Source organism: Salmo salar, chromosome ssa20 (assembly GCF_905237065.1).
Source record: "Salmo salar chromosome ssa20, Ssal_v3.1, whole genome shotgun sequence".
Lineage (NCBI taxonomy): Eukaryota > Metazoa > Chordata > Actinopteri > Salmoniformes > Salmonidae > Salmo > Salmo salar.
The window spans coordinates 78,498,902-78,522,825 of NC_059461.1; the positions used below are offsets into that span (position 1 = coordinate 78,498,902).

At 42.9% G+C, this 23,924-nt stretch overlaps 1 protein-coding gene across 3 annotated transcripts in view; it reads left to right on the plus strand.

The window, feature by feature from the left end:
• Positions 1-23,924, plus strand: part of robo1 (roundabout, axon guidance receptor, homolog 1 (Drosophila)) — a 652,577-nt gene that overhangs the window by 306,860 nt on the left and 321,793 nt on the right. The window contains exon 1 of one of the 3 annotated variants that reach the window (XM_045703987.1): positions 1,517-2,472. The exons of the other annotated variants lie outside the window; for them this stretch is intronic. Within the exon in view, the coding sequence (XP_045559943.1) occupies positions 2,415-2,472 (58 nt within the window). The 5' untranslated portion in view covers positions 1,517-2,414. Of the gene's footprint in view, positions 1-1,516; positions 2,473-23,924 lie in introns of those variants that run through there. 3 annotated transcript variants of the gene reach the window in all.

The following is a 23,924-nucleotide window of genomic DNA, read 5'->3' on the forward strand; positions in this document are numbered from 1 at the left end:
TTGTCACACTGCTTTGCTTTATCTTGGCCAGGTTGCAGTTGTAAATGAGAACTTGTTCTCAACTTGCCTACCTGGTTAAATAAAGGTGAAATAAAAAATACATTTACAAAAATTTTACACAGGGGCATTGTCATGCTGAAACAGAAAAGGGCCTTCCCCAAACTGTTGCCACAAAGTTGGAAGCACAGAATCGTCTAGAATGTCATTGTATGCTGTAGTGTTAAGATTTCCGTTCACTGGAACTAAGGGGCCTAGCCCGAACCATGAAAAACAGCCCCTGACCATTATTCCTCCTCCACCAAACTTTACAGTTGGCACTATGTATTGGGCAGGTAGAGTTCTCCTGGCATCCACCAAACACAGATTCGTCCTTCGGACTGCCAGATGATGAAGTGTGATTCATTACTCCAGAGAACACGTTTCCGTTGCTCCAGATTCCAATGGCTGCAAGCTTTACACCCCTCCAGGCGATGCTTGGCATGGCGCATGGTGAACTTAGGGTTGTGAGCGGCTGCTCGGCCATGGGAACCCATTTCATGAAGCTCCTGATGAACAGTTCTAGTGTTGACGTTGCTACCAGAGGCAGTTTGAAACTTGGTAGTGAGTGTTGCAACCGAAGACAGAAGAATTTATACGCGCTATGCGCTTCAGCACTTGGCGGTCCCTTTCTGTGAGCTTGTGTGGCCTACCACTTCGCAGTTGAGCCGTTGCTGCTCCAAGGCGTTTCCACTTCACAATACCAGCACTTACAGTTGGCCGGGCCAGCTCTAGCTGGGCAGAAATTTGATGAACTGACTCGTTGCGACCGTGCCCCGTTGAAAGTCACTGAGCTCTTCAGTAAGGCCATTCTACTGCCAATGTTTGTCTATAGAGATTACATGTCTGTGTGCTCGATTTTATACACCTGTCAGCAACGGGTGTGGCTGAAATAGCCGAATCCACTAAATTGAAGGGGTGTCCACATACCTTTGTATAAATAGTGTAGTTCTGTTGCCACTCAAATTGGTCATTACTTGAATCCCACAGCTTCTGTGCATTGATTTTGAGAAAACATCTTATTCTATAGGTTATAGGTTAATAGTTGTCATTTTGTTTGTTCTATTCTAGAAGATGTTACATTTTTGGGAAACAGAAATAACTTTAAGTCAACCAATATAGGGTTTGTGTTCTTTTCAACTCTATATTCTATTATATTATTATTATTGCATACTATTGCTTAGTATAAAATCGAAATTTGTAAGAACAGGGAAAAGTCTTACACGTGGCCTGATCTAACCTTCACACACATAGGATACCTATAGGTTTACCACGTGCATGGGAATTGTGAATAACAAACTTAACTGTAGTGTGGTAGGCAACATACATAAATGTTACCGGTCACCTCCGTAAGTGAAAAGAGTTGATAGCTCATCTTGCGCTGCGCTCACCAATCCAGCCTGTAAGAGGTTAAATTTATTCTATGGAAAAACCAATTGTAAGCTTCTTGAAGGGGGGAGAATGGCACATACCATTTGACGAGGCATTCAACTCCAGTGAATGAAGTGCTGTGAATGTGAATTCGAATCCCCCATGCCCGAGGTGAAGGGGTCCGCGGTGCGCACAGGGGATTCGAAAACCAAATACGCTTTTGTGGATTGAAACTTTGGTAACCAAAGGGCCACTGAATTGATGGAAAAGTAGTAGTGATCCACGGCCGATGGATCCGGGTTACAAAGTGTCCAGCCTTTTGCCTATCTAAACCCGGAGAATAGAAACTTCTGAAGTTCCCGTTGTCAAGTGACAGATTCAAACACGGACCTAAATGATGTGACTGCAAGCATCGATTCTCTAGGACGGGTTTACAACGGACCTCCACTGATTTTCTCTTTCACAAATTAGCTTGTGGTGATTTCTCTCTGGATTGTTGCCTGTAATTTCCGCACTTTATTATCCATATAAATGGGAAGAGGATTATTTGAATTGGATTATACAGTTACCCGTTAAACAAGAACGCACGACTGAGACGTGATGACAAACTCCAAGAAGCGATAGAACTGTTCTAAACGTCTGCCTAAATAACATGTAAATTTTTTTTTTAAAAACTCGAAACTTGCTTCCATAGCTTTTGGATATCACGTCAGTTTATAACTATTGATTCACCGCAGAGCACGCGTCCTATTCCCATTTTGCGGGCAGTTTGTTCTCGGTAGATTTTTATGTTCTCCACAATTCATGGAATACTACTTTTGAGACGAGATATTGGAATAACATTTGAAATATTAACCAATCATTAACTATTTTATTTCGTAATTTTCTCGGTATTCTGAAACCAGTTTTGAAATTGACATCAAGATTATGAAGGAGTGGATTGTTGAAGTATTTAACGAATAATTTGGATTAATCAAGCAATATTCTCAGACGAGAGACGTTGAATAATGTCGCCAACTTCTATTGGGATTGCGGTATTCCTTGGAATTCTCCATGTGTGCTCAGGTAGGCAACTGATCATTCCCAGGATGCTTTGCATTTGGACGGGTCACCTGGGTTGGACATTTGGTATGAATATATGCAATTGAATGGTACATCTACTTTTACTGCACAATCTATGCATTATATTCTATAATGTATGATAATAAATTGTACCATCCCTCCCTGTGCTTACATAGCCAAGTAATTCGTTGCTAAGAAAAGTAGCCTAGGTCTATACTTTTTCAATAGCAGGTCAATTACGAAAGTGTGAAACTGAGACCTGTGAACCTAAACATTTACAATCAGTTCTGGGGCAAAATGTTTTGTTTTGTTTGCTAGGCTTCACAATGTGAAGTAGGACTACACATTTTAATATCAATTAGAAAATCCAGGAATAAATAGTCTATTAATTTAATGTACAGAAGTGGCAGTTAAATACACTTCAAACAACAAGAGCTTCAGATGGTGGTTTCAAGTACTATATTACCTGTTCTTATTTCTCTTTAAGACTCCTGAGTGGTGCAGCGGTCTAAGGCACTGCATCTCAGTGCTAGAGGTGTCACTACAGTCCCTGGTTCAAATCCAGGCTGTATCACATCTGGCCGTGATTGGGAGTCCCATAGGGCGGCGCACAATTGGCCCAGCGTCGTCCGGGTTTGGCCGGGGTAGACTGTCATTGTAAATAAGAATTTGTTCTTAACTGACTTGCCTAGTTAAATAAAGGTACAATTTAATAAAGACCAACTAAATCATACAATAACATATGAAGGGCTGAGAGGCCTATTGGGCTACTTCTCCTGACATGAACAGCATGATCAATCCAAGGCTACTGAGAGTACATCAGTATACTGTACACAGTACTTGGTGAAACTTTCTGCTGCTCTTGACTGAAAAAAGTCTACTGTCAGGGATGGCTGAGGGGGCGGACTAGCTTTCAGACCCTGAACTGCTTGAACAGTGTGCAGTATGCAGGCCTAGCACAGTGATTCCTGTGGGAGGTTTGGAGGGAGCTGTACTCATCACTCAAACAGACAGTGGTGGACCCCGTGGAAATTGGGCTGCAGTGTTTGTCCTGGTGATAGCGTGGTCCATTTCCAGTGGTGTAAAGTACTTAAGGAAAAATACTTTATAGTACTACTTAAGTACTTTTTGGGTGGTATCTCTACTTTACTTTACTATTTCTATGTTTGAGAACTTTTAGTTTTACTTCACTACATTCCTAAAGAAAATATTGTACTTTTTATTACATACATTTTCCCTGACATTTTGAATGCTTAACAAGACAGGAACATTGTCAAATTCACACACTTATCAAGAGAACATGTGGTCATCCCTACTGCCTCTGGCCTGGCGGACTCACTAAACACAAATGCATCTTTTGTAAATAATGTCTGAGTGTGCCCCTGGCTATCAGTCAATTTTATAAACAAGAAAATTGTGCCGTCTGCTTTGCTTATTATAAGGAATTGTAAATGATTTACACTTTTACTTTTGATATTTAAAATCAAATACTTTTAGACTTTTACTCAAGTAGTATTTTACTGGGTGACTTTCCCTTTTACTTGAGTAACTTTCTATTAAGGTATCTTTACTTTCTATTAAGGTATTTTAGCTTTCTATTAAGGTATTTTAACTTTCTATTAAGGTATTTTAACTTCCTATTACGGTATCTTTACTTTCTATTAAGGTATTTTAACTTTCTATTAAGGTATTTTAACTTTCTATTAAGGTATCTTTACTTTCTATTAAGGTATCTTTACTTTCTATTAAGGTATCTTTACTTTCTATTAAGGTATTTTAACTTTCTATTAAGGTATCTTTACTTTCTATTAAGGTATCTTTACTTTCTATTAAGGTATCTTTACTTTTTATTAAGGTATCTTTTCTTGTACTCAAGTACTGTATGTTTTTCCACCACTGCCCATTTCCATAACAGGTGTGGTTAGCTTTGTGTGGTGCTGTGGGAACTTGTTCTACTTGTCAAAATGGAAATGCATATACAATGTGGCATTCGTTTCAAACATACACCATTTTGCTGGTGGCATTTTGGCATCAAAGACATTGTTCAGCAATCCATTACTCAGAAGTAATCATTTTGTGGCTCATTTTCTTCCTCTATTGTGTACTGTTTGGTTCGTGTCTCGCCAGACTCTCTCAATGTTGTAATAACGGAGTGAACTCAGGAGTGTTATGCCAGAACAGCCACAACAACACTGCTGGGTTAGCTGAATGTATAGAACCAATACACTCTAAATCTACTTGTATTCTCTCTCTCTCTCTCTCTCTCTCTCTCTCTCGCTCATTCAATTCTATTCAATTCAAGGGGCTTTATTGGCATGGGAAACATATGCTAACATTGCTAAAGCAAGTGGAGTAGATAATATACAAAAGTGAAATAAACAGTACAAATGAACAGTAAACATTACACTCACAGAAGTTCCAAAAGAATAAAGACATTACAAATGTCATATTATGTGTATATATACAGTGTTGTAACGATGTACAAATGGTTCTCTCTCTCTCTCTCTCTGTCTCTGTCTGTCTGTCTGTCTGTCTGTCTCACTCTCTCTCTCTCTCTCTCTCTGTCTCCCCCTTTCTCTCTCCCTATCTCTCTCTCTGAGTCTCTTTCTCTCTCTGTTTTCATCTCTCTTTTCCTCTCTCTTTCTCTCTGTGTCTCTTTCTTTCTCTCACTCTCATTCTCTCTTTCTCTCTTTTCCTCTCTCTCTTTTTTTCTCTCTTTCTCTCTCTGTGTCTCTTTCTCTCTCTCTTGTGCTCTCTCTCTCTCTCTCTCTCTTTCTCGCTCACACACATTCTCTCCCAATCAATGCCTTGAAAGACCTGGGCCATAGTCTCGGGGCTTTCCAGGTCCGTTGCTCATACGCTATTATGAGGTGGTTAATGCCTGCCATCCAAGAGTGGATGTATAGCAGAGATCCACCTTATTCATTTTGACCCAACACTGATTTTACATGTTTAGGTTCACAGTTCACATGCTTTTCATAGCGTAATGCAGAGTTGTATATATTGCAACTTTGATGTGATGACAGTTGATTCTAAACTCATGAAACGTAGGTTACTATTCAAAGAAACAGTTGTGACTTCCAGTCTCCTGTTGATTGCAGTTCATTATAGCTTCAGTTGGCCGATGCAATTACATCTAAGTCTCAGGTAATTGTTTTCATGTTTAAACCTGGCATAATATTATAGCCTACCTGTACTTAATGCTTAGTACTCTGGTTAATGTGTTTTAAAACACTTACTCTTTCAGCAGATCATGAACAGTTAGAACAACTTAAAACTAAATGAAGAAATGATATGGCTGGGTATGATGGTGATTGACTCCATAAAAAGAGATATTGTAATTGAAACTGAAATGTAAGTTGTAAAGTATGTATATACGGGTCTAGTTGACAGAAGAGGCGCCACCAACACTGTGACTTCTCACCCCATTGTAGGGTTCCCTAACTGGCGGCCCTCGGGTGGTTTTATTTGGCCCCCCAAGTAAAGGATATATATATATTTCTTCATGTATTGTTGGACATAGAAGACTATAAAAACACCAGCACATTCAAATTATTCTCACACATAATAGAGAGAGATATATATATACACTGAGTGGACAAATCATTAGGAACACCAGCTCTTTCCATGACATAGACTGACCAGGTGAATCCAGCTGAAACTCTGATCCCTTATTGATGTCACCTGTTAAATCCACTTCATTCAGTGTAGATGAAGGGGAGGAGACAGGTTAAAGAAGTATATTTAAGCCTTGAGACAATTGAGACATGGATTGTGTACGTGTGCCATTCAGAGAGTGAATCAGTGTAGTGTAGCGTCTGCAGGGATAGAGGTCAGGGGTCACATTTCAGCCTCCATGGCAAAGCAGACCAGGGCTGATCCTCCCTGGGTGGGGCTGCTGGGGCTGTGTCAAGAATGCTCCTGTGTGAACAAGGAATTTGGTCAGTTACAAGTAATTAGATCTTTATTGTTTCTACATTATCAGTGAATCATCTTCATTACTTGCACTTTGTGGTCCTGATAAGGTGAGGCTTATCTGTGAGTGTATGAGTGAGAGGTGATCTTTACCCCTCTCAGACATGTGATGACTTGCTGGTTTGCCGTCTGGCTCTATCAGAAGTAGTACATTGATACCCACGTCCATCACGCGGTCCCCTGTTATCATGTGATTCATCCTGTTGCTAAACGCTAAATGGCTCCTATCTCAGCCTGCTATCTGTTCTCAGAGTTCTCCCCACCAGACCTTACTCACCTTGATGATACTGTAAACATCCTGCTGGACTTAAGGTCAAGAGCTGCATTTCAGCTGCATTGAAAACAATAAGTTGGAGTCATTTTGCACTAAGCTTATGTTGACTGAAGGTGAAGTAACATATTTATATTTCAATCAGTCATTATCAGTCAACTTTACTGTTTCACCAGTTGTCATAAGTTTCGGTTTAAACCAATGCAGACATTTGTCCACCTGTGCTAGAACAGGTATCTATCTACACAAACTGAAGGTGCCATCTGCCAAGTCAAAATGAGTATTCAGTATTAACAGACATGATGGACAGACTATAGTAGATGAATCACTCCTGCTTTTCTCTCTCTCCAGTTGCCTCTCCTGTGTGATAATGTCTAGCTGTAGCCTCCCTGGTGTGTGTGTTAAAGTGTGTGTTTGTGTGTGTGTCAGAGCCAGGATGTTGGTTAAAGGGCTGGGCAGTGAGAGTGGACCTCTATTCATCAGCTGCAGCCCAGAGCAGTTGAGGTCTTGACAAATTGACTCCTAAATGTAGATAATAAATTGTAGCCCCCCCCCACTGCTGGTATGACAGGACACAGCAGGCACCACAGCCAATTAATGAGCACCAGAGCTCAGCTCACAGGTGAACCCTGTCTCCACCTCCACTCCTCTCACGTTCACATTCCTCCCTGTCTAATACCTGCAGTCATTATAGACTCTCCCACTCTGTACCCAACACACACTTTCATAGACGGTCTGTGATATAAAAAAACAACACCACTCTGGGGTGTATAAAGCCACTACCCAAAGAAAACTGAAAATTACACGTTTGATCCAATGTCATATGAGGATACCTTTGTGTTTACTGCTGAGTCCAAGAAAGCACCAAGTGTGATTTTTTTTTAAATTCTAATCTGTGACACACCAGTTTGAGATGACAGAGTCCACAAAGCTCCACAAACAGCTTTCAGACACCTAATCCCCATTACTCTAATCCTAATCAAGCACAGTTTACACCCTGAGATCCACAATTAGTCCAACTCTGGTTTTAGCTCTATCAAACCACACTGAGTAGTTAGCAGAGGAATGCAGGAGGATGGCCCACATGATCTGTGTACAACTCGGAGGGAGGGAGGGAGAGAGAGAGAGGGAGGGAGGTAGGCAGGGAGAGTTATGTCTAAATCACCAACTCACCCAGTTCATTAGTGACTGACTAGATAAACATTTCATAGTGGTTTGTTTGAGGGAGATAAATCTGCAGTCAGTGATTCTTAATGATCTACTTTCCCCCAAACCCTCTTCCTTTAATGGGCCTAAAATAGCACTTTAATTGGATTAATTAGCACATCCATTTGACATCAATAGTTTAGTAATTTGCAGACTGAGGCTGCACCCGGACTAATAAGCACTTCTAATAGAGGACACTAAGATAGTTCCGATTGGAGGAAACCTCACTGTGCCCCGAGCACAAACCCTCTCTCCGTGTTTAAACCCCTGAAGAATGCAGTGGTACCTCTTCCCAGGCCGGGTTGAGGGGCGAGGGTGGGGTGTGTGGAGACACTGGGTATGTATGGTCACTGCACTGGTTAAAGGCTTAGTTAATGCATCAGTGTGCATCAGGCTGTCTGTGGGGCTGAGCTGAGACTTGGTCAGAGAAGACATAGTTAAGCCCTGAGGAGAATAACAAGTCTACAGCCCAACATGGCACTGGACTCTATAACCCCAACCCTAACCCGGTGGAGACACACTAGGATGAGATTAACAGGTCTACACCCCAACAACACTAGGATTCCATTAACAGGTCTACACCCCAATAACACTATGATGACATTAACAGGTCTACACCCCAACAACACTAGGATTCCATTAACAGGTCTACACCCCAACAACACTATGATGACATTAACAGGTCTACACCCCAACAACACTAGGATTCCATTAACAGGTCTACACCCCAACAACACTAGGATGAGATTAACAGGTCTACACCCCAACATGGCACTGGACTCTATAACCCCAACCTTAACCCGGTGGAGACACACTAGGATGAGATTAACAGGTCTACACCCCAACAACACTAGGATTCCATTAACAGGTCTACACCCCAACAACACTATGATGACATTAACAGGTCTACACCCCAACAACACTAGGATTCCATTAACAGGTCTACAACCCAACAACACTATGATGTCATTAACAGGTCTACAACCCAACAACACTATGATGACATTAACAGGTCTACAACCCAACAACACTATGATGACATTAACAAGACACCTGCAAGTTCCCGGACATTTCTGGGGGGAATGGCCCTACCCCTCACCCTCCGATCCAACAGGTCCCAGACGTGCTCAATGGGATTGAGATCCGGGCTCTTCACTGGCCATGGCAGAACACTGACATTCCTGTCTTGCAGGAAATCACGCACAAAACGAGCAGTATGGCTGGTGGCATTGTCATGCTGGAGGGTCATGTCAGGATGAGCCTGCAGGAAGGGTACCACATGAGGGAGGAGGATGTCTTCCCTGTAACGCACAGCGTTGAGATTGCCTGCAATGACATTAAGCTCAGTCCGATGATGCTGTGACACACCGCCCCAGACCATGACGGACCCTCCACCTCCAAATCGATCCTGCTCCAGAGTACAGGCCTCGGTGTAACGCTCATTCCTTCGACGATAAACGCGAATCCAACCATAGCAATAAGGCACCTCTGGGTTTGTGGTATTTGGCCAAAATACCACCGCTAAGAGCTGTATTCAGGCACTCCGTGTTGCTTCATGATTAAGAACATCCCTTAGCCCTGGTATATATTGGCCATATACCACACTCCCTCGTGCCTTATTGCCTAAATAAAACACACCCATAATGGGATGTGATGGGATCGTCATTCTGAACCGATGGATATGACACTCGTGTGTCAGTCACTATGGTTAATGTTTTAAAAATAATTTACAAAGAGATAAAGCCTCCTCTGTTTGACCTGTGTGTGGAATTGATAGATGATGTGTCTAGACTGGAGTCTAACATGTAGACCTCTCAGAGCTTGTAGCCCAGAAATATGGGCTTAGCAATTAATAAGCAGACATTATCTGGGAAACATACAGTTCAATGTGATAAAACAGTATTTCGTGGCAACTTGAAGCCATAAAAAGGTGTCTGACCACATGTTGTGTGACACATTTGTCTCCAGCAGTTGTCCTGAACACAGCTGTGTTTGTTCCGTTCTACAGTGTGGTTTCCTCACCAGTCCATTGGTGTAAAGCGGGTTGTTCACTCAGCAGGAGACTATACAGCGCTCCCTTCTCCCTTTTCTCTCACCCCTATCCCCCCTTTTTGTTTTGGACCAGTTTTTAAAGACTTGTCTTTTTTAGTGGCTGGTCACAGATAGCCTTTGACAGATAGAGCAGGCCGACGTGCAGAAAGGGCCTGTGGGGACTGGGATGAGGAGGCAGCATTGTGTCGCCTCAACAGGGTGATTGTGAGGCGTGGAGGAGGGGAGGGGATATTACTGAAGGACTGAGGGGTGGAGGGGGAGGTGGGACACAAAGGCTGCCCCGGGGTGTGGAAGGAAGGGGGATGGACTGGTGGGAGGTTGATGGGGACGAGGACGGGGCAGTCTCACATGTACATGACAGTAGCTCAGGGACTGTTCTTGGTCTGACTCTCCTTGTTCACAGTGCGTGATGTTTCCCCACAGCCTCATGGACAATGTGCTGAGTAGAGACTCCATGGCAAGGGCAGAGTTAGCTTTTTATGTTTGAAGGTGGCCATATGGTGGCAGAGGAGACTGGCATTAGAACTGCTGAGTAAATGGGAGAAAGGCTGGGTCTGCAGCTTTAATGTGGTGGTGGTCTGGCCAGGCAGCCCAACCCTGGAGGATCTAAATTCTGCCTGCTCAGGAACTAACTCCCGGAAGTCCAACCAACCCATAAAGCTTTTGTTGTGGTGAAGAAGCTGTGCTACCCTGGGGTGCTGTGCCCTGTGCATTTAAAACAATTCAATAATCCGTCCTCCCTCCCTTTAATTTCCTCCACTGGGGAGACTGAAAGATGGCATTGAAGACAGCCTTTATCTCTGTTTTACCCTCTCTTTCTCCACTTCTCCCCCCTAAGATCAGCCTGCCTCCCTGCCTTGGTGACCATTCTCCTACCCCCTCACTGGATAGCTTGGATAAACTTTTGAAATGCTAAAACTGGTCTTTGGTTATGTCTGTCAGGGGAAAACACCAGAAAGAGATTGAGTAGAAGGGATTAAATTAGCAGAAAAAAGAGAGGCCACTAATTAGTTGATTTATACTCATAGATCCTCCCCCCTTACCAACTTGCCTTCTCAGACCATCCTCCATTGAGCATTCTAAAACCTTTAAATGCATTTTCTATATCCAATTAAAGGCCCTCAGCTTTTCTTCCTCTACTTCCTGAATTGATGTTATTAAGTAGCCAGACTACTTTTATGTTTAATGTTTACTGTTCATTTTTTATTGTTTATTTCACTTTTATTTATTATCTATCTATTTATTTATTTTTTATTGAACCTTTATTTAACTAGGCAAGTCAGTTAAGAACAAATTGTTATTTACAATGACGGCCTAGGAAAAGTGGGTTAACTGCCTTGTTAAGGGGCAGAAAGACAGATTTTGACCTTGTCGGCTCAGGGATTCGATCTAGAAACATTTGTTTCCCATGCCAATAAAGCCCGTTGAATTGAGAGAGAGAGAGAGATATCTCTATATCTCTGGCAGACTAGCTAGAAAGCATAATTAACCACAAGGTGACCTTGAAATTTACCACTACAGACCTGCTATTTGATGGGCTCCCACCTTTCAGCAGTAGCCATGGTGATGACATCTAGGTGAATTCAAACATGTAGGCCTAAGCATCTTGAACATTATTTTAGAATAAAAGGGCTAAGATAACGTCCAATGCTAAATCACACTGTTATCTCTGCTCAGAGCAGCAGACAGACACAATAACCATTCACGTCTCGAGCCACTAGCAGCAGCCTGATACATTTACCCCATTACAGCTTTAGTATTTCCACATTTTCATGGAGCATTTTTACTGCAACTACCACTTTGTACTTCCCCATGAAAGGCCTGTGATGCTGTTTATCACTCATTACTGTCACCCCACCCAGTCTTTCCTTGAGCTGCTCTCAGGACTTCCTCCCCTCTGCACACAGAGCTCAGAGCTGCAGCTTCCAAAGCCCTAATTCAATAACGATTCAGTTGGTGGCTGTGAGCCAGGTTCTTCATGCTTTTACGCTTAGTTTTTAGTGTGTCAACGTATCTGAACTATAAGCTTGGCTCAATATAGGAAATGTGTAGCTGAGTTATCCTTTCTAGGGTAGGTGGGACGAAATCGTCCCATCTACTCAACAGCCAGTGGAATCCCGTGGCGCGTTATTCAAATACCTTAGAAATGCTATTACTTCAATTTCTCAAACATATTACTATTTTACACCATTTTAAAGACAAGACTCTCGTTAATCTAACCACACTGTCCGATTTCAAAAAGGCTTTACAACGAAAGCAAAACATTAGATTATGTCAGCAGAGTACCCAGCCAGAAATAATCAGACACCCATTTTTCAAGCTAGCATATAATGTCACATAAACCCAAACCACAGCTAAATGCAGCACTAACCTTTGATGATCTTCATCAGATGACAATCCTAGGACATTATGTTATACAATACATGCATGTTTTGTTCAATCAAGTTCATATTTATATCAAAAACCAGCTTTTTACATGCATGTGACGTTCAGAACTAGCATACCCACCGCAAACTTCCTGTGAATTTACTAAATTACTCACGATAAACGTTCACAAAAAACATGCAGTAGTAATAACCAGATTAAATCGGGTATGTTTTTTATCCGGCCGTGTAAATACTGCCCCCTAGCCCTAACAGGTTAAATTACTCATGATAAACGTTGACAAAATACATAACAATTATTTTAAGAATTATAGATACAGAACTCCTTTATGCAATCGCTATGTCCGATTTTAAAATAGATTTTCGGTGAAAGCACATTTTGCAATATTCTGAGTAGATAGCCCAGCCATCACGGGCTAGCTATTTAGACACCCACCAAGTTTAGCCCTCACCAAAGTCAGATTTACTATAAGAAAAATTAGATTACCTTTGCTGTTCTTCGTCAGAATGCACTCCCAGGACTTCTACTTCAATAACAAATGTTGGTTTGGTTCAAAATAATCCATAGTTATGTTCAAATATCCTCTGTTTTGTTCGTGCGTTCAAGATACTATCCGAAGGGTAAAGAAGGGTGACGCGCCCGACGCGTTTCGTGACAAAAAAATTCTAAATATTCCATTACCGTACTTCGAAGCATGTCAACCGCTGTTTAAAATCAATTTTTATGCAATTTTTCTCGTAAAAAAGCCATAATATTCCGACTGGGAAACCCTGTTTTAGTTCAAAGACAGAGAAAATAAAAACATGGGGTCGCCTCGTGCACGCGCCTCAGTCTCATTGTACTCTGATCGACCACCATCCAAATGCGCTAATGTTTTTCAGCCAGGGCCTGCAAAGACATCATTCAGCTTTTTCCCGCCTTCTGAGAGCCTATGGGAGCTGTAGGAAGTGTCACGTTACAGCAGAGATCCTAAGTTTTCAATAAAGAGAGTGAAGAAGCCCAAGAACTTGTCAGACAGGCCACTTTTTGTAAGGAATCTTCTCAGGTTTTTGCCTGCCATATGAGTTCTGTTATACTCACAGACACCATTCAAACAGTTTTAGAAACTTTAGGGTGTTTTCTATCCAAAGCCAATAATTATATGCATATTCTAGTTTCTGGGCAGTAGTAATAACCAGATTAAATCGGGTACGTTTTTTATCCGGCCGTGTAAACACTGCCCCCTATCCCTAACAGGTTATAGAATCTTTCAACCCCTGTTGTAGATCTGGCCTCTGGTAGCTACATTAGAGTAAGCAGAGCTTCTGTCCTAGATCCTAGCATCTCTACAGTATAACTATTCTGTCCTAGATCCCAGCATGGCTACGGTATAACTATTCTGTCCTAGATCCTAGCATGGCTACAGTATAACTATTCTGTCCTAGATCCCAGCGTGGCTACAGTATAACTATTCTGTCCTAGATCCCAGCATGGCTACAATATAACTATTCTGTCCTAGATCCCAGCATGGCTACAATATAACTCTTCTGTCCAAGATCCTAACGTGGCTACAGTATAACTATTCTGTCCTAGATCCCAGCGTGGCTACAGTATAACTATTCTGTCCTAGATCCCAGCGTGGCTACAGTATAACTATTCTGTCCTAGATCCCAGCGTGGCTACAGTATAACTATTCTGTTCTAGATCCCAGCGTGGCTACAGTATAACTATTCTGTCCTAGATCCCAGCATGGCTACAGTATAACTATTCTGTCCTAGATCCCAGCGTGGCTACAGTATAACTATTCTGTCCTAGATCCCAGCGTGGCTACAGTATAACTATTCTGTCCTAGATCCCAGCATGGCTACAGTATAACTATTCTGTCCAAGATCCTAACGTGGCTACAGTATAACTATTCTGTCCTAGATCCCAGCGTGGCTACAGTATAACTATTCTGTCCTAGATCCCAGCGTGGCTACAGTATAACTATTCTGTCCTAGATCCCAGCGTGGCTACAGTATAACTATTCTGTTCTAGATCCCAGCGTGGCTACAGTATAACTATTCTGTCCTAGATCCCAGCATGGCTACAGTATAACTATTCTGTCCTAGATCCCAGCGTGGCTACAGTATAACTATTCTGTCCTAGATCCCAGCGTGGCTACAGTATAACTATTCTGTCCTAGATCCCAGCATGGCTACAGTATAACTATTCTGTCCTAGATCCCAGCATGGCTACAGTATAACTATTCTGTCCTAGATCCCAGCATGGCTACAGTATAACTATTCTGTCCTAGATCCCAGCATGGCTACAGTATAACTATTCTGTCCTAGATCCCAGCATGGCTACAGTATAACTATTCTGTCCTAGATCCCAGCCTGGCTACAGTATAACTAGTGGTAGTGTAAAAACCCTGGGTCCTGGTCTCTGATGATGAATGAATGCTGCTCTACCTGAGAGTTGTGATTCTTTCTGACATTTGTTCTGACAGCCTGTGTTGATCACAGCTAATCACGTCCTCATAGCAGACCGGAGTGGTTGATTCCTCCCTCTACTCTACTCTACTCTACTCTACTCTCTGTCCTAGAGGTTGACCGATTATGATTTTTCTACGCCAATACCGATACCGATTATTGGAGGACCAAAAAAAGCTGATATCGATTAAATCGGTCGATTTTTATATATATTTGCAATAATGATAATTACAACAATACTGAATTAACACTTTTATTTTAACTTAATATAATACATAAATAAAATCGACTTAGTCTCAAATAAATAATGAAACATGTTCAATTTGGTTTAAATAATGCAAAAACACAGTGTTGGAGAAGAAAGTAAAAGTGCAATATCTACCATGTAAAAAAGCTAACGTTTAAGTTCCTTGCTCAGAACATGAGAACATATGAAAGCTGGTGGTTCCTTTTAACATGAGTATTCAATATTCCCAGTTAAGGAGTTTTAGGTTGTAGTTATAGGAATAATAGGACTATTTCTCTCTATACCATTTGTATTTCATATACCTTTGACTATTGGAGGTTCTTATAGGCACTATAGTATTGCCAGCCTAATCTCGGGAGTTGATAGGCTTGAAGTCATAAACAGCACTGTGCTTCAAGCATCGCGAAGAGCTGCTGGCAAACGCAGGAAATTTGCAGGAATGCTTACGAGCCTGCTGCTGCCTACCACCGCTCAGTCAGACTGCTCTATCAAATATCACATCATAGACTTAATTATAATATAATATATTAAACACACAGAAATACGAGCTTTAGGTCATTAATATGGTCATATCCGGGAAACTATCATTTCGAAAATGAAATGTTTATTCTTTCAGTGAAATACGGAACCGTTCCGTATTTTATCTAACGGGTGGCATGCCTAAGTCTAAATATTGTGTTTACATTGCACAACCTTCAATATTATGTCATAATTATGTACAATTCTGGATAATTCATTACGATCTTTGTTAGGAAGAAATGGTCTTCACACAGTTCGCAGCGAACCAGGCGGCCTAAACTGCTGCAGATAACTCTGCTTGCACAGAACACAAGAGAAGTGACACAACTTCCCAAGTTAATATTGCCTGCTAACAGGAATTTCTTTTAACTAAATATGCAGGTTTAAAAAAATATACTTGTGTATTGATTTTAAGAAAGGCATTGATGTTTATGGTTAGGTACATTGGTGCAACGACAGTGCTTTTTTCGTGAATGCGCTTGTTAAATCATCACCCGTTTGGTGAAGTAGGCTGTGATTCGATGATAAATTAACAGGCACTGCATCGATTATATGCAACGGAGGACAAGCTAGATAAACTAATTATATCATCAACCATGTGTAGTTAACTGGTGATTATTTTAAGATTGATTGTTTTTTATAAGATAAGTTTAATGCTAGCTAGCAACTTACCCTGGCTCATTGCTGCGCTCACGTAACAGGTGGTCAGTCTGCCACACAGTCTCCTCGTGGAGTGCAATGTAATTGGCCATAATTGGCGTCCAAAAATGCCGATTACCGATTGTTATGAAAACTTGAAATCGGCCCTAATTAATCGGCCATGCTGATTATCGGTCGACCTCTGCTTTGTTCTAATGACAATGATAAGGAAAGGGATTGGGATGATTTGTGGAGGTACAGTTGTCCATACCAGACATTCAACTGTCCTCTCATAGCTTGGATGCCTTCTCTCTACTGATCTAAATCATCCCTAGACTGGACCCATGCTTCTTATTCCCCTCAGCCAGGTCCACTATCAGTGACATCTCTCTGGTAGCCAGGATCTGCCAGGATCACTGACTGACTTACTGCAGTATAACAGGCCGAGGCGGGGACAGGGACCAATGGCTATGATGCTAGATAGAAGAATGTTCTGCAATCTGTACCGTGGACCAGATGCCCCTATTTCCATGCTCAACATACACCTGTCAGTGGTTTATTACAGCATACTGTATGTTTATGCATTGGGACTCTGTGTTAGTAATATAACACAACTCTGTCACTACTATAGCCAGACTGTCTTCATGAGTGTGCCACAGCTGAACAGTAGCCTCAGTAGTGGTTATGTGTGTATGTAGAACATGTTAGAAGGGGGTCAGGCCAGAGTAAATAACAGTTAAATATCAGTGGACAGAGAGGCATTTATGAAACACTTGTGAAGGGTCTTCCCAGGGGAAGGCTAATTACAATAATTAATATATGTTAATTGACATTGCTGTGTTCTTGTGCAGATCTCCACCCACCCTCACCCTCCACTCTGCGCTCCCTCCATTTCTGGAAGAGAAAGGGCTTGTGTAAAGTAATGGGGCAGATGTCTGTCTGACCGTGCGTCTGCTTTCATCAAATAGAACAGTGAAATATGGGAAGTCAGAACCAGATCTACAGTACAGTGAGGGAAAAAAGTATTTGATCCCCTGCTGATTTTGTACGTTTGCCCACTGACAAAGAAATGATCAGTCTATAATTTTAATGATAGGTTTATTTGAACAGTGAGAGACAGAATAACAACAACAAAAAATCCTGAAAAACGCATGTCAAAAACGTTATAAATTGATTTGCATGTTAATGAGGGAAATAAGTATTTGACCCCCTCTCAATCAGAAAGATTTCTGGCTCCCAGGTGTCTTTTATACAGGTAATGAGCTGAGATTAGGAGCACACTCTTAAAGGGAGTGCTCCTAATCTCAGTTTGTTACCTGTATAAAAAACACCTGTCCACAGAAGCAATCAATCAATCAGATTCCAAACTCTCCACCATGGCCAAGACCAAAGAGCTCTCCAAGGATGTCAGGGACAAGATTGTAGGCCTACACAAGGCTGGAATGGGCTACAAGACCATCGCCAAGCAGCTTGGTGAGAAGGTGACAACAGTTGGTGCGATTATTCGCAAATGGAAGAAACACAAAAGAACTGTCAATCTCCCTCAGCCTGGGGCTCCATGCAAGATCTCACCTCGTGGAGTTGCAATGATCATGAGAATGGTGAGGAATCAGCTCAGAACTACACGGGAGGATCTTGTCAATGATCTCAAGGCACCTGGGACCATAGTCACCAAGAAAACAATTGGTAACACACTACGCTGTGAAGGACTGAAATCCTGCAGCGCCCGCAAGGTCCCCTTGCTCAAGAAAGCACATATACATGCCGGTCTGAAGTTTGCCAATGAACATCTGAATGATTCAGAGGACAACTGGGTGAAAGTGTTGTGGTCAGATGAGACCAAAATGGAGCTCTTTGGCATCAACTCAACTCGCCGTGTTTGGAAGAGTTGGAATGCTGCCTATGACCCCAAGAACACCATCCCCACCGTCAAACATGGAGGTGGAAACATTATGCTTTTGGGGTGTTTTTCTGCTAAGGGGACAGGCCAACTTCACAGCATCAAAGGGACGATGGACTGGGCCATGGACCGTCAAATCTTGGGTGAGAACCTCCTTCCCTCAGCCAGGGCATTGAAAATGGGTCGTGGATGGGTATTCCAGCATGACAATGACCCAAAACACACGGCCAAGGCAACAACGGAGTGGCTCAAGAAGAAGCACATTAAGTTCCTGGAATGGCCTAGCCAGTCTCCAGACCTTAATCCCATAGAAAATATGTGGAGGGAGCTGAAGGGTGGAGTTGCCAAATGTCAGCCTTGAAACCTTAATGACTTGGAGAAGATCTGCAAAGAGGAGTGGGACAAAATCCCTCCTGAGATGTGTGCAAACCTGGTGGCCAACTACAAGAAACGTCTGACCTCTGTGATTGCCAACAAGGGTTTTGCCACCAAGTACTAAGTCATGTTTTGCAGAGGGGTCAAATTCTTATTTCCCTCATTAAAATGCAAATCAATTTATAACATTTTTGACATGCGTTTTTCTGGATTTTTTTGTTCTTATTCTGTCTCTCACTGTTCAAATAAACCTACCATTAAAATTATAGACTGATCATTTCTTTTTCAGTGGGCAAACGTACAAAATCAGCAGGGGATCAAATACTTTTTTCCCTCACTGCATGTACATGACAGGTCATTTTCCATTTCTAGCGTGTTGGCTGCAGACTGGACAGGACAGTTGGTATGTGTTCAGATGGTATAGTGGTTGTTATAGAGTAGTCTGGCTCAGGAGCGGTCAGTCGTCAGGAGTAGGAAATTACTTTTTAATACCAGACTAGGCACACTCTCACTGCTGTGGATGTCTAGAAAAAGCCTCTTGGCAGAATTTTCCCCATTATTCATTTGGACAAAATATTTACTGTGCATCACAAGGCAAGCCTTACGTCCTGGTTTAGTTTTTCCAGACCTGGTTCTTTTGTGTTCTGGGACGTTTTTTATTTGACCTTATTCCACTCTGCTGGACTCTGGTCATGCCCCACTCCCCAGACCCATACTGGTGCCTTTGATACTTTGCCACAGGAGTTGTGGTTCCTCAGAGACTGAGTCACATTCAGTTACCATAAATAAGACCCATATCTCCATCCCTCTATGCGTGCATATACACACACACACACACACACACACACACACACACACACACACACACACACACACACACACGCACACATGCACACCCTCACACTATCACACTGTTATGCTTTAGTGCCAAGTTATTACACCTTACCTTCTTGGCATCGATGGAGATGTGTTGAGATTCTTCACTCAGACATTACCGTTGAACCACTGACCAAACGCTGTAGCTGAACTTCCCCCTCAACGCCCAGCTGTCCAGAGATTTGTTTCAGAATGTGTTTGGCTGAACATTTAGAATAGCTAGGAGCTGTTAAGGTCATCAGCTCTGCAGACAAATACTGAAACGTAACACGGCTCTAAACAGTTGAGCATATCTGTCTCTGCCATCTCCTAAATAACATTTAAAAAGCATTAGGTGTTTTCTGGTCCTGCCTCCCTGACTCTCTGGCAGCCCTTCAGAGCTTTCTCTTGTTCTTGGCTCTCTGCCTAAGTGCCATACTCTCTGTGGCGGGCTGTGCCAGCTGAGCGTACTGGTCATGCCTGTCCCCCTCCTCCTCCTGTCCCTTCAGACCCCCCTACCTCGTCCCCTCACAGCGTGCCACAGGAACAGAAATACTGCGGTGAGGGAGGAGTGTGCGTGACCTTGGGGAGAGAGAGCACCAATACTGCCCCTCTATCAAGGTGTCATAGATCGTCCTGTAGTGAACACTGGCCAGGTCATGTCAGATAGATATAGGATAGCCTGAACCAGCTACTGTACACCACAGCATTATGTAGTGGTTAAGAACGTTGGGCCAGTAGCCGAAAGGTTGCTCGTTCGAATCCCCCGACTAGGTGAAAAATCTTTCGATGTACTCTTGAGCAAGGCACTTAACCCTAATTGCTCATGTAAGTTGCTCTGGATAAGAGAGTCTGCGAAATGCCAAAAATGAATTTAAAAAATGTAGCCCTCTGCACTTTTACAGTGAGCTCACATGCCGTATGGCTAGAAACTACCGGGTATAATTTGCTAATCCCTGAATGATATGTAAATGTTTTGTCCATTTGTTGAAACAGTCCTATACATTTTCCTTTTGGGAATATTTGTTCTCTATCTACCAGTACATGAGAGCAGAATTCAGTGGAGAGAGCATTACCGTTTTCATCCCCTGTTGGGAAAGAAATGTTCCAACATATTCCATTACCCCGTGGAACCTCTCCTGCTAATATGGTGGTGCTGCTTTGATGCATCATTAATATCACACTGGCCAAACCTCATTACAAATCGGCAGTGCCACAAAACAAAAACAAGAGGTAATTGCTTTTATTATCTCGTCCTGTGTTTCCTGAATCCCAGCCTTGACTCTGTAGTACTGGGGTTGTGTTCAGTCAGAGAGGAGTTAGGTCTGACTGTAGTACTGGGGTTGTGTTCAGTCAGAGAGGAGTTAGGTCTGACTGTAGTACTGGGGTTGTGTTCAGTCAGAGAGGAGTTAGGTCTGACTGTAGTAATGGGGTTGTGTTCAGTCAGAGAAGAGTTAGGTCTGACTGTAGTAATGGGGTTGTGTTCAGTCAGAGAAGAGTTAGGTCTGACTGTAGTAATGGGGTTGTGTTCAGTCAGAGAAGAGTTAGGTCTGACTGTAGTACTGGGGTTGTGTTCAGTCAGAGAGGAGTTAGGTCTGACTGTAGTAATGGGGTTGTGTTCAGTCAGAGAAGAGTTAGGTCTGACTGTAGTAATGGGGTTGTGTTCAGTCAGAGAAGAGTTAGGTCTGACTGTAGTAATGGGGTTGTGTTCAGTCAGAGAAGAGTTAGGTCTGACTGTAGTACTGGGGTTGTGTTCAGTCAGAGAAGAGTTAGGTCTGACTGTAGTACTGGGGTTGTGTTCAGTCAGAGAAGAGTTAGGTCTGACTGTAGTAATGGGGTTGTGTTCAGTCAGAGAAAAGTTAGGTCTGACTGTAGTACTGGGGTTGTGTTCAGTCAGAGAGGAGTTAGGTCTGACTGTAGTAATGGGGTTGTGTTCAGTCAGAGAAGAGTTAGGTCTGACTGTAGTAATGGGGTTGTGTTCAGTCAGAGAAGAGTTAGGTCTGACTGTAGTACTGGGGTTGTGTTCAGTCAGAGAAGAGTTAGGTCTGACTGTAGTAATGGGGTTGTGTTCAGTTAGAGAAGAGTTAGGTCTGACTGTAGTAATGGGGTTGTGTTCAGTCAGAGAAGAGTTAGGTCTGACTGTAGTAATGGGGTTGTGTTCAGTCAGAGAAGAGTTAGGTCTGACTGTAGTACTGGGGTTGTGTTCAGTTAGAGAAGAGTTAGGTCTGACTGTAGTACTGGGGTTGTGTTCAGTCAGAGAAGAGTTAGGTCTGACTGTAGTACTGGGGTTGTGTTCAGTCAGAGAGGAGTTAGGTCTGACTGTAGTAATGGGGTTGTGTTTTAATTACAGCTGTTTTGAAAGCACCAGTCTCTGCTGAGTGAATGACATGCATGTCTCCTACACCTTGCATTACGGTTGTCCCTGGATCAGGGCTGTTTCTCATCCTTCCACTGGCTCCAATCAGAGTTGTTATTAATATACATGTAAATGCAAAGTTTGGGAGCTTGTTGTCAGACAGACATAGACGGTTGGAGAGAGTGACAGCTCTTCTGTCTCCCCACCCAGTAGTCTTAACGTCCCTCCCATCTGACTGTAATCCACACAGACCCATCATGACAGGCTGCTTCCTCTAACAAGGCTCTCATCAGTTCGTCCCTTAAACATGTCCCCCTTGTTTCAGGGAATGGACATGGCTAATAAATAAGATGAACTGTATTTACCCTCCAGGAATCAGATGAGGTGGCCCTCGTGGCGCTTTGTGAATTTGACAGGTTTTATGAGTGTTTAATGACGTGTACTGGGGCAGCTTGACATGGGGTACAGGAGAGCTACAACTCATCCTGAATTGAGTCACTTGGGCCTCGACTGAAAATTCATTGTTTTCTCATTTTCAACACCATTGTGCGGCTGACACACTTTATCAAGCTCACAATTGAAGATAGCGTTATAGGCCTTCCCCTTTGGGAAACACCTTGCTTGTATGTTCACGGTCTTTCCTCACATTTAGTGATGCACTTGAGAAAATTGCAAAAAGAAGGAAAACCACTTCAAATAATTGAACGGTTTATTTCATTGAGCTCCTCTTCCCCCTGACTTACCACAAGCCATCCAGCCCTATCACACCCCTCACCTCCATGTTGTCATGCTGCCTGCTATCTTCCATCTGGATCGGCCCTGTGTGGAAAAAGCCTGGAGCCAGAGGGGGAAATACTGCTGCCATTGTTTTTTGCTCCAGACTGGGGCCCTAGAGCAGGATGGGCCCCAGCCTCCCAGAGGAACACTGTCCTGGGCTGCTTCACTCCCGACCTGGCCTCCATCGCCAGGGGAGCGCCAGGGATGGCTTTCCCAGCTGACAGAGTGAAGAGCTGGGGCTGGTGCTCCTGGCCTGAGGGCCTCCTCTGGGTCCTCTCCTGATGAGTGATGAGGATTATGCCAGCACCCTGGAGCCTCTACTGGCACCCTATGACCCCCCTGCTGAGTACTAGCTGTGACAGCATGGTTTGAGATCTGTCACCTGGATGTCTCACATCCAGACAGGCATCACATCAACAAGACTAAGGCCAGAATAATATTGTGATGACCATGGATGTTGTTGTTATGCTTAGTTAACATGAATGAGTGACATACTGTATGTGGCAAATTACAGGAGAAGCCATTTTAAGCCCTGTAAACACACAGTACACACTCGTCTCTGTCATAGCAACTACCCAACACATCAACCAAAGGCGCTATACTTCTAGACGATTCATTTGGGACGATAGTAGTGTTGAGTTTCAGCTGTGTTTCTAAACTCTGAGGTAGGACTTTTCATGCTTGCTTCAATAAAAGTGGCAGTAATTTTAATGGTGGCTACATTTTTCGATCGGTAAGTGATACCTTCTTTTTTTAAGTGCTGCAGTTGAATCACCACAGTAATGGTACCCCACTCTGTTTGTTAAACTGAAACAATGGGAGCAGGAAGAAAAGAGACCATAGAGAAATCAATCCCACTGTCCTCCTCCTCCACCCAGCCTCCCTTTACACACTCACACAGGGAGCCTTAATCCTGGCTCTCAGCGGTGTAATCAATAGCCTTGTGTGACATTAAAAACAGGCCCCTGATTTGATACAACTGGCAGAGTCATTCACACTGTGCATTCCAGGGTGGGATCCTAGCCATGAAACGACATTAAGATTCTCTTTCACTTTCCTGCCTGTAATTTCACCTGATCTGCAGGGCACAGGGTACCTGTCCTGTCTTTTCCCCCTTATTACTCCCTCTCTATTAGCCTAGAAATGTATCACATAGTCTTTAATCTAGTGGTATCTGTATCCTCCTTTTCCTGCCTCAGTTGGACCCATGTTCTCTTCATAATTCCTGTTTCTCAGCTCTCCAGAAAGCTCTTCCTATTGGAAGAGAGTATGTGCCACTGTACATGCTGTCATTGGCTGGTGTGGGCACAGTGGGTAGTGGGTAAGGGCATGTCTCCCAGTCTCCTCCCGGCCACCCCAGGGCCACAACCCTGCTGTTATCTCAGCCGTAAATCCCCCTGCTGTCCCCTAATCACACATTAATGGGCTGGCTGATAGGGAGAACC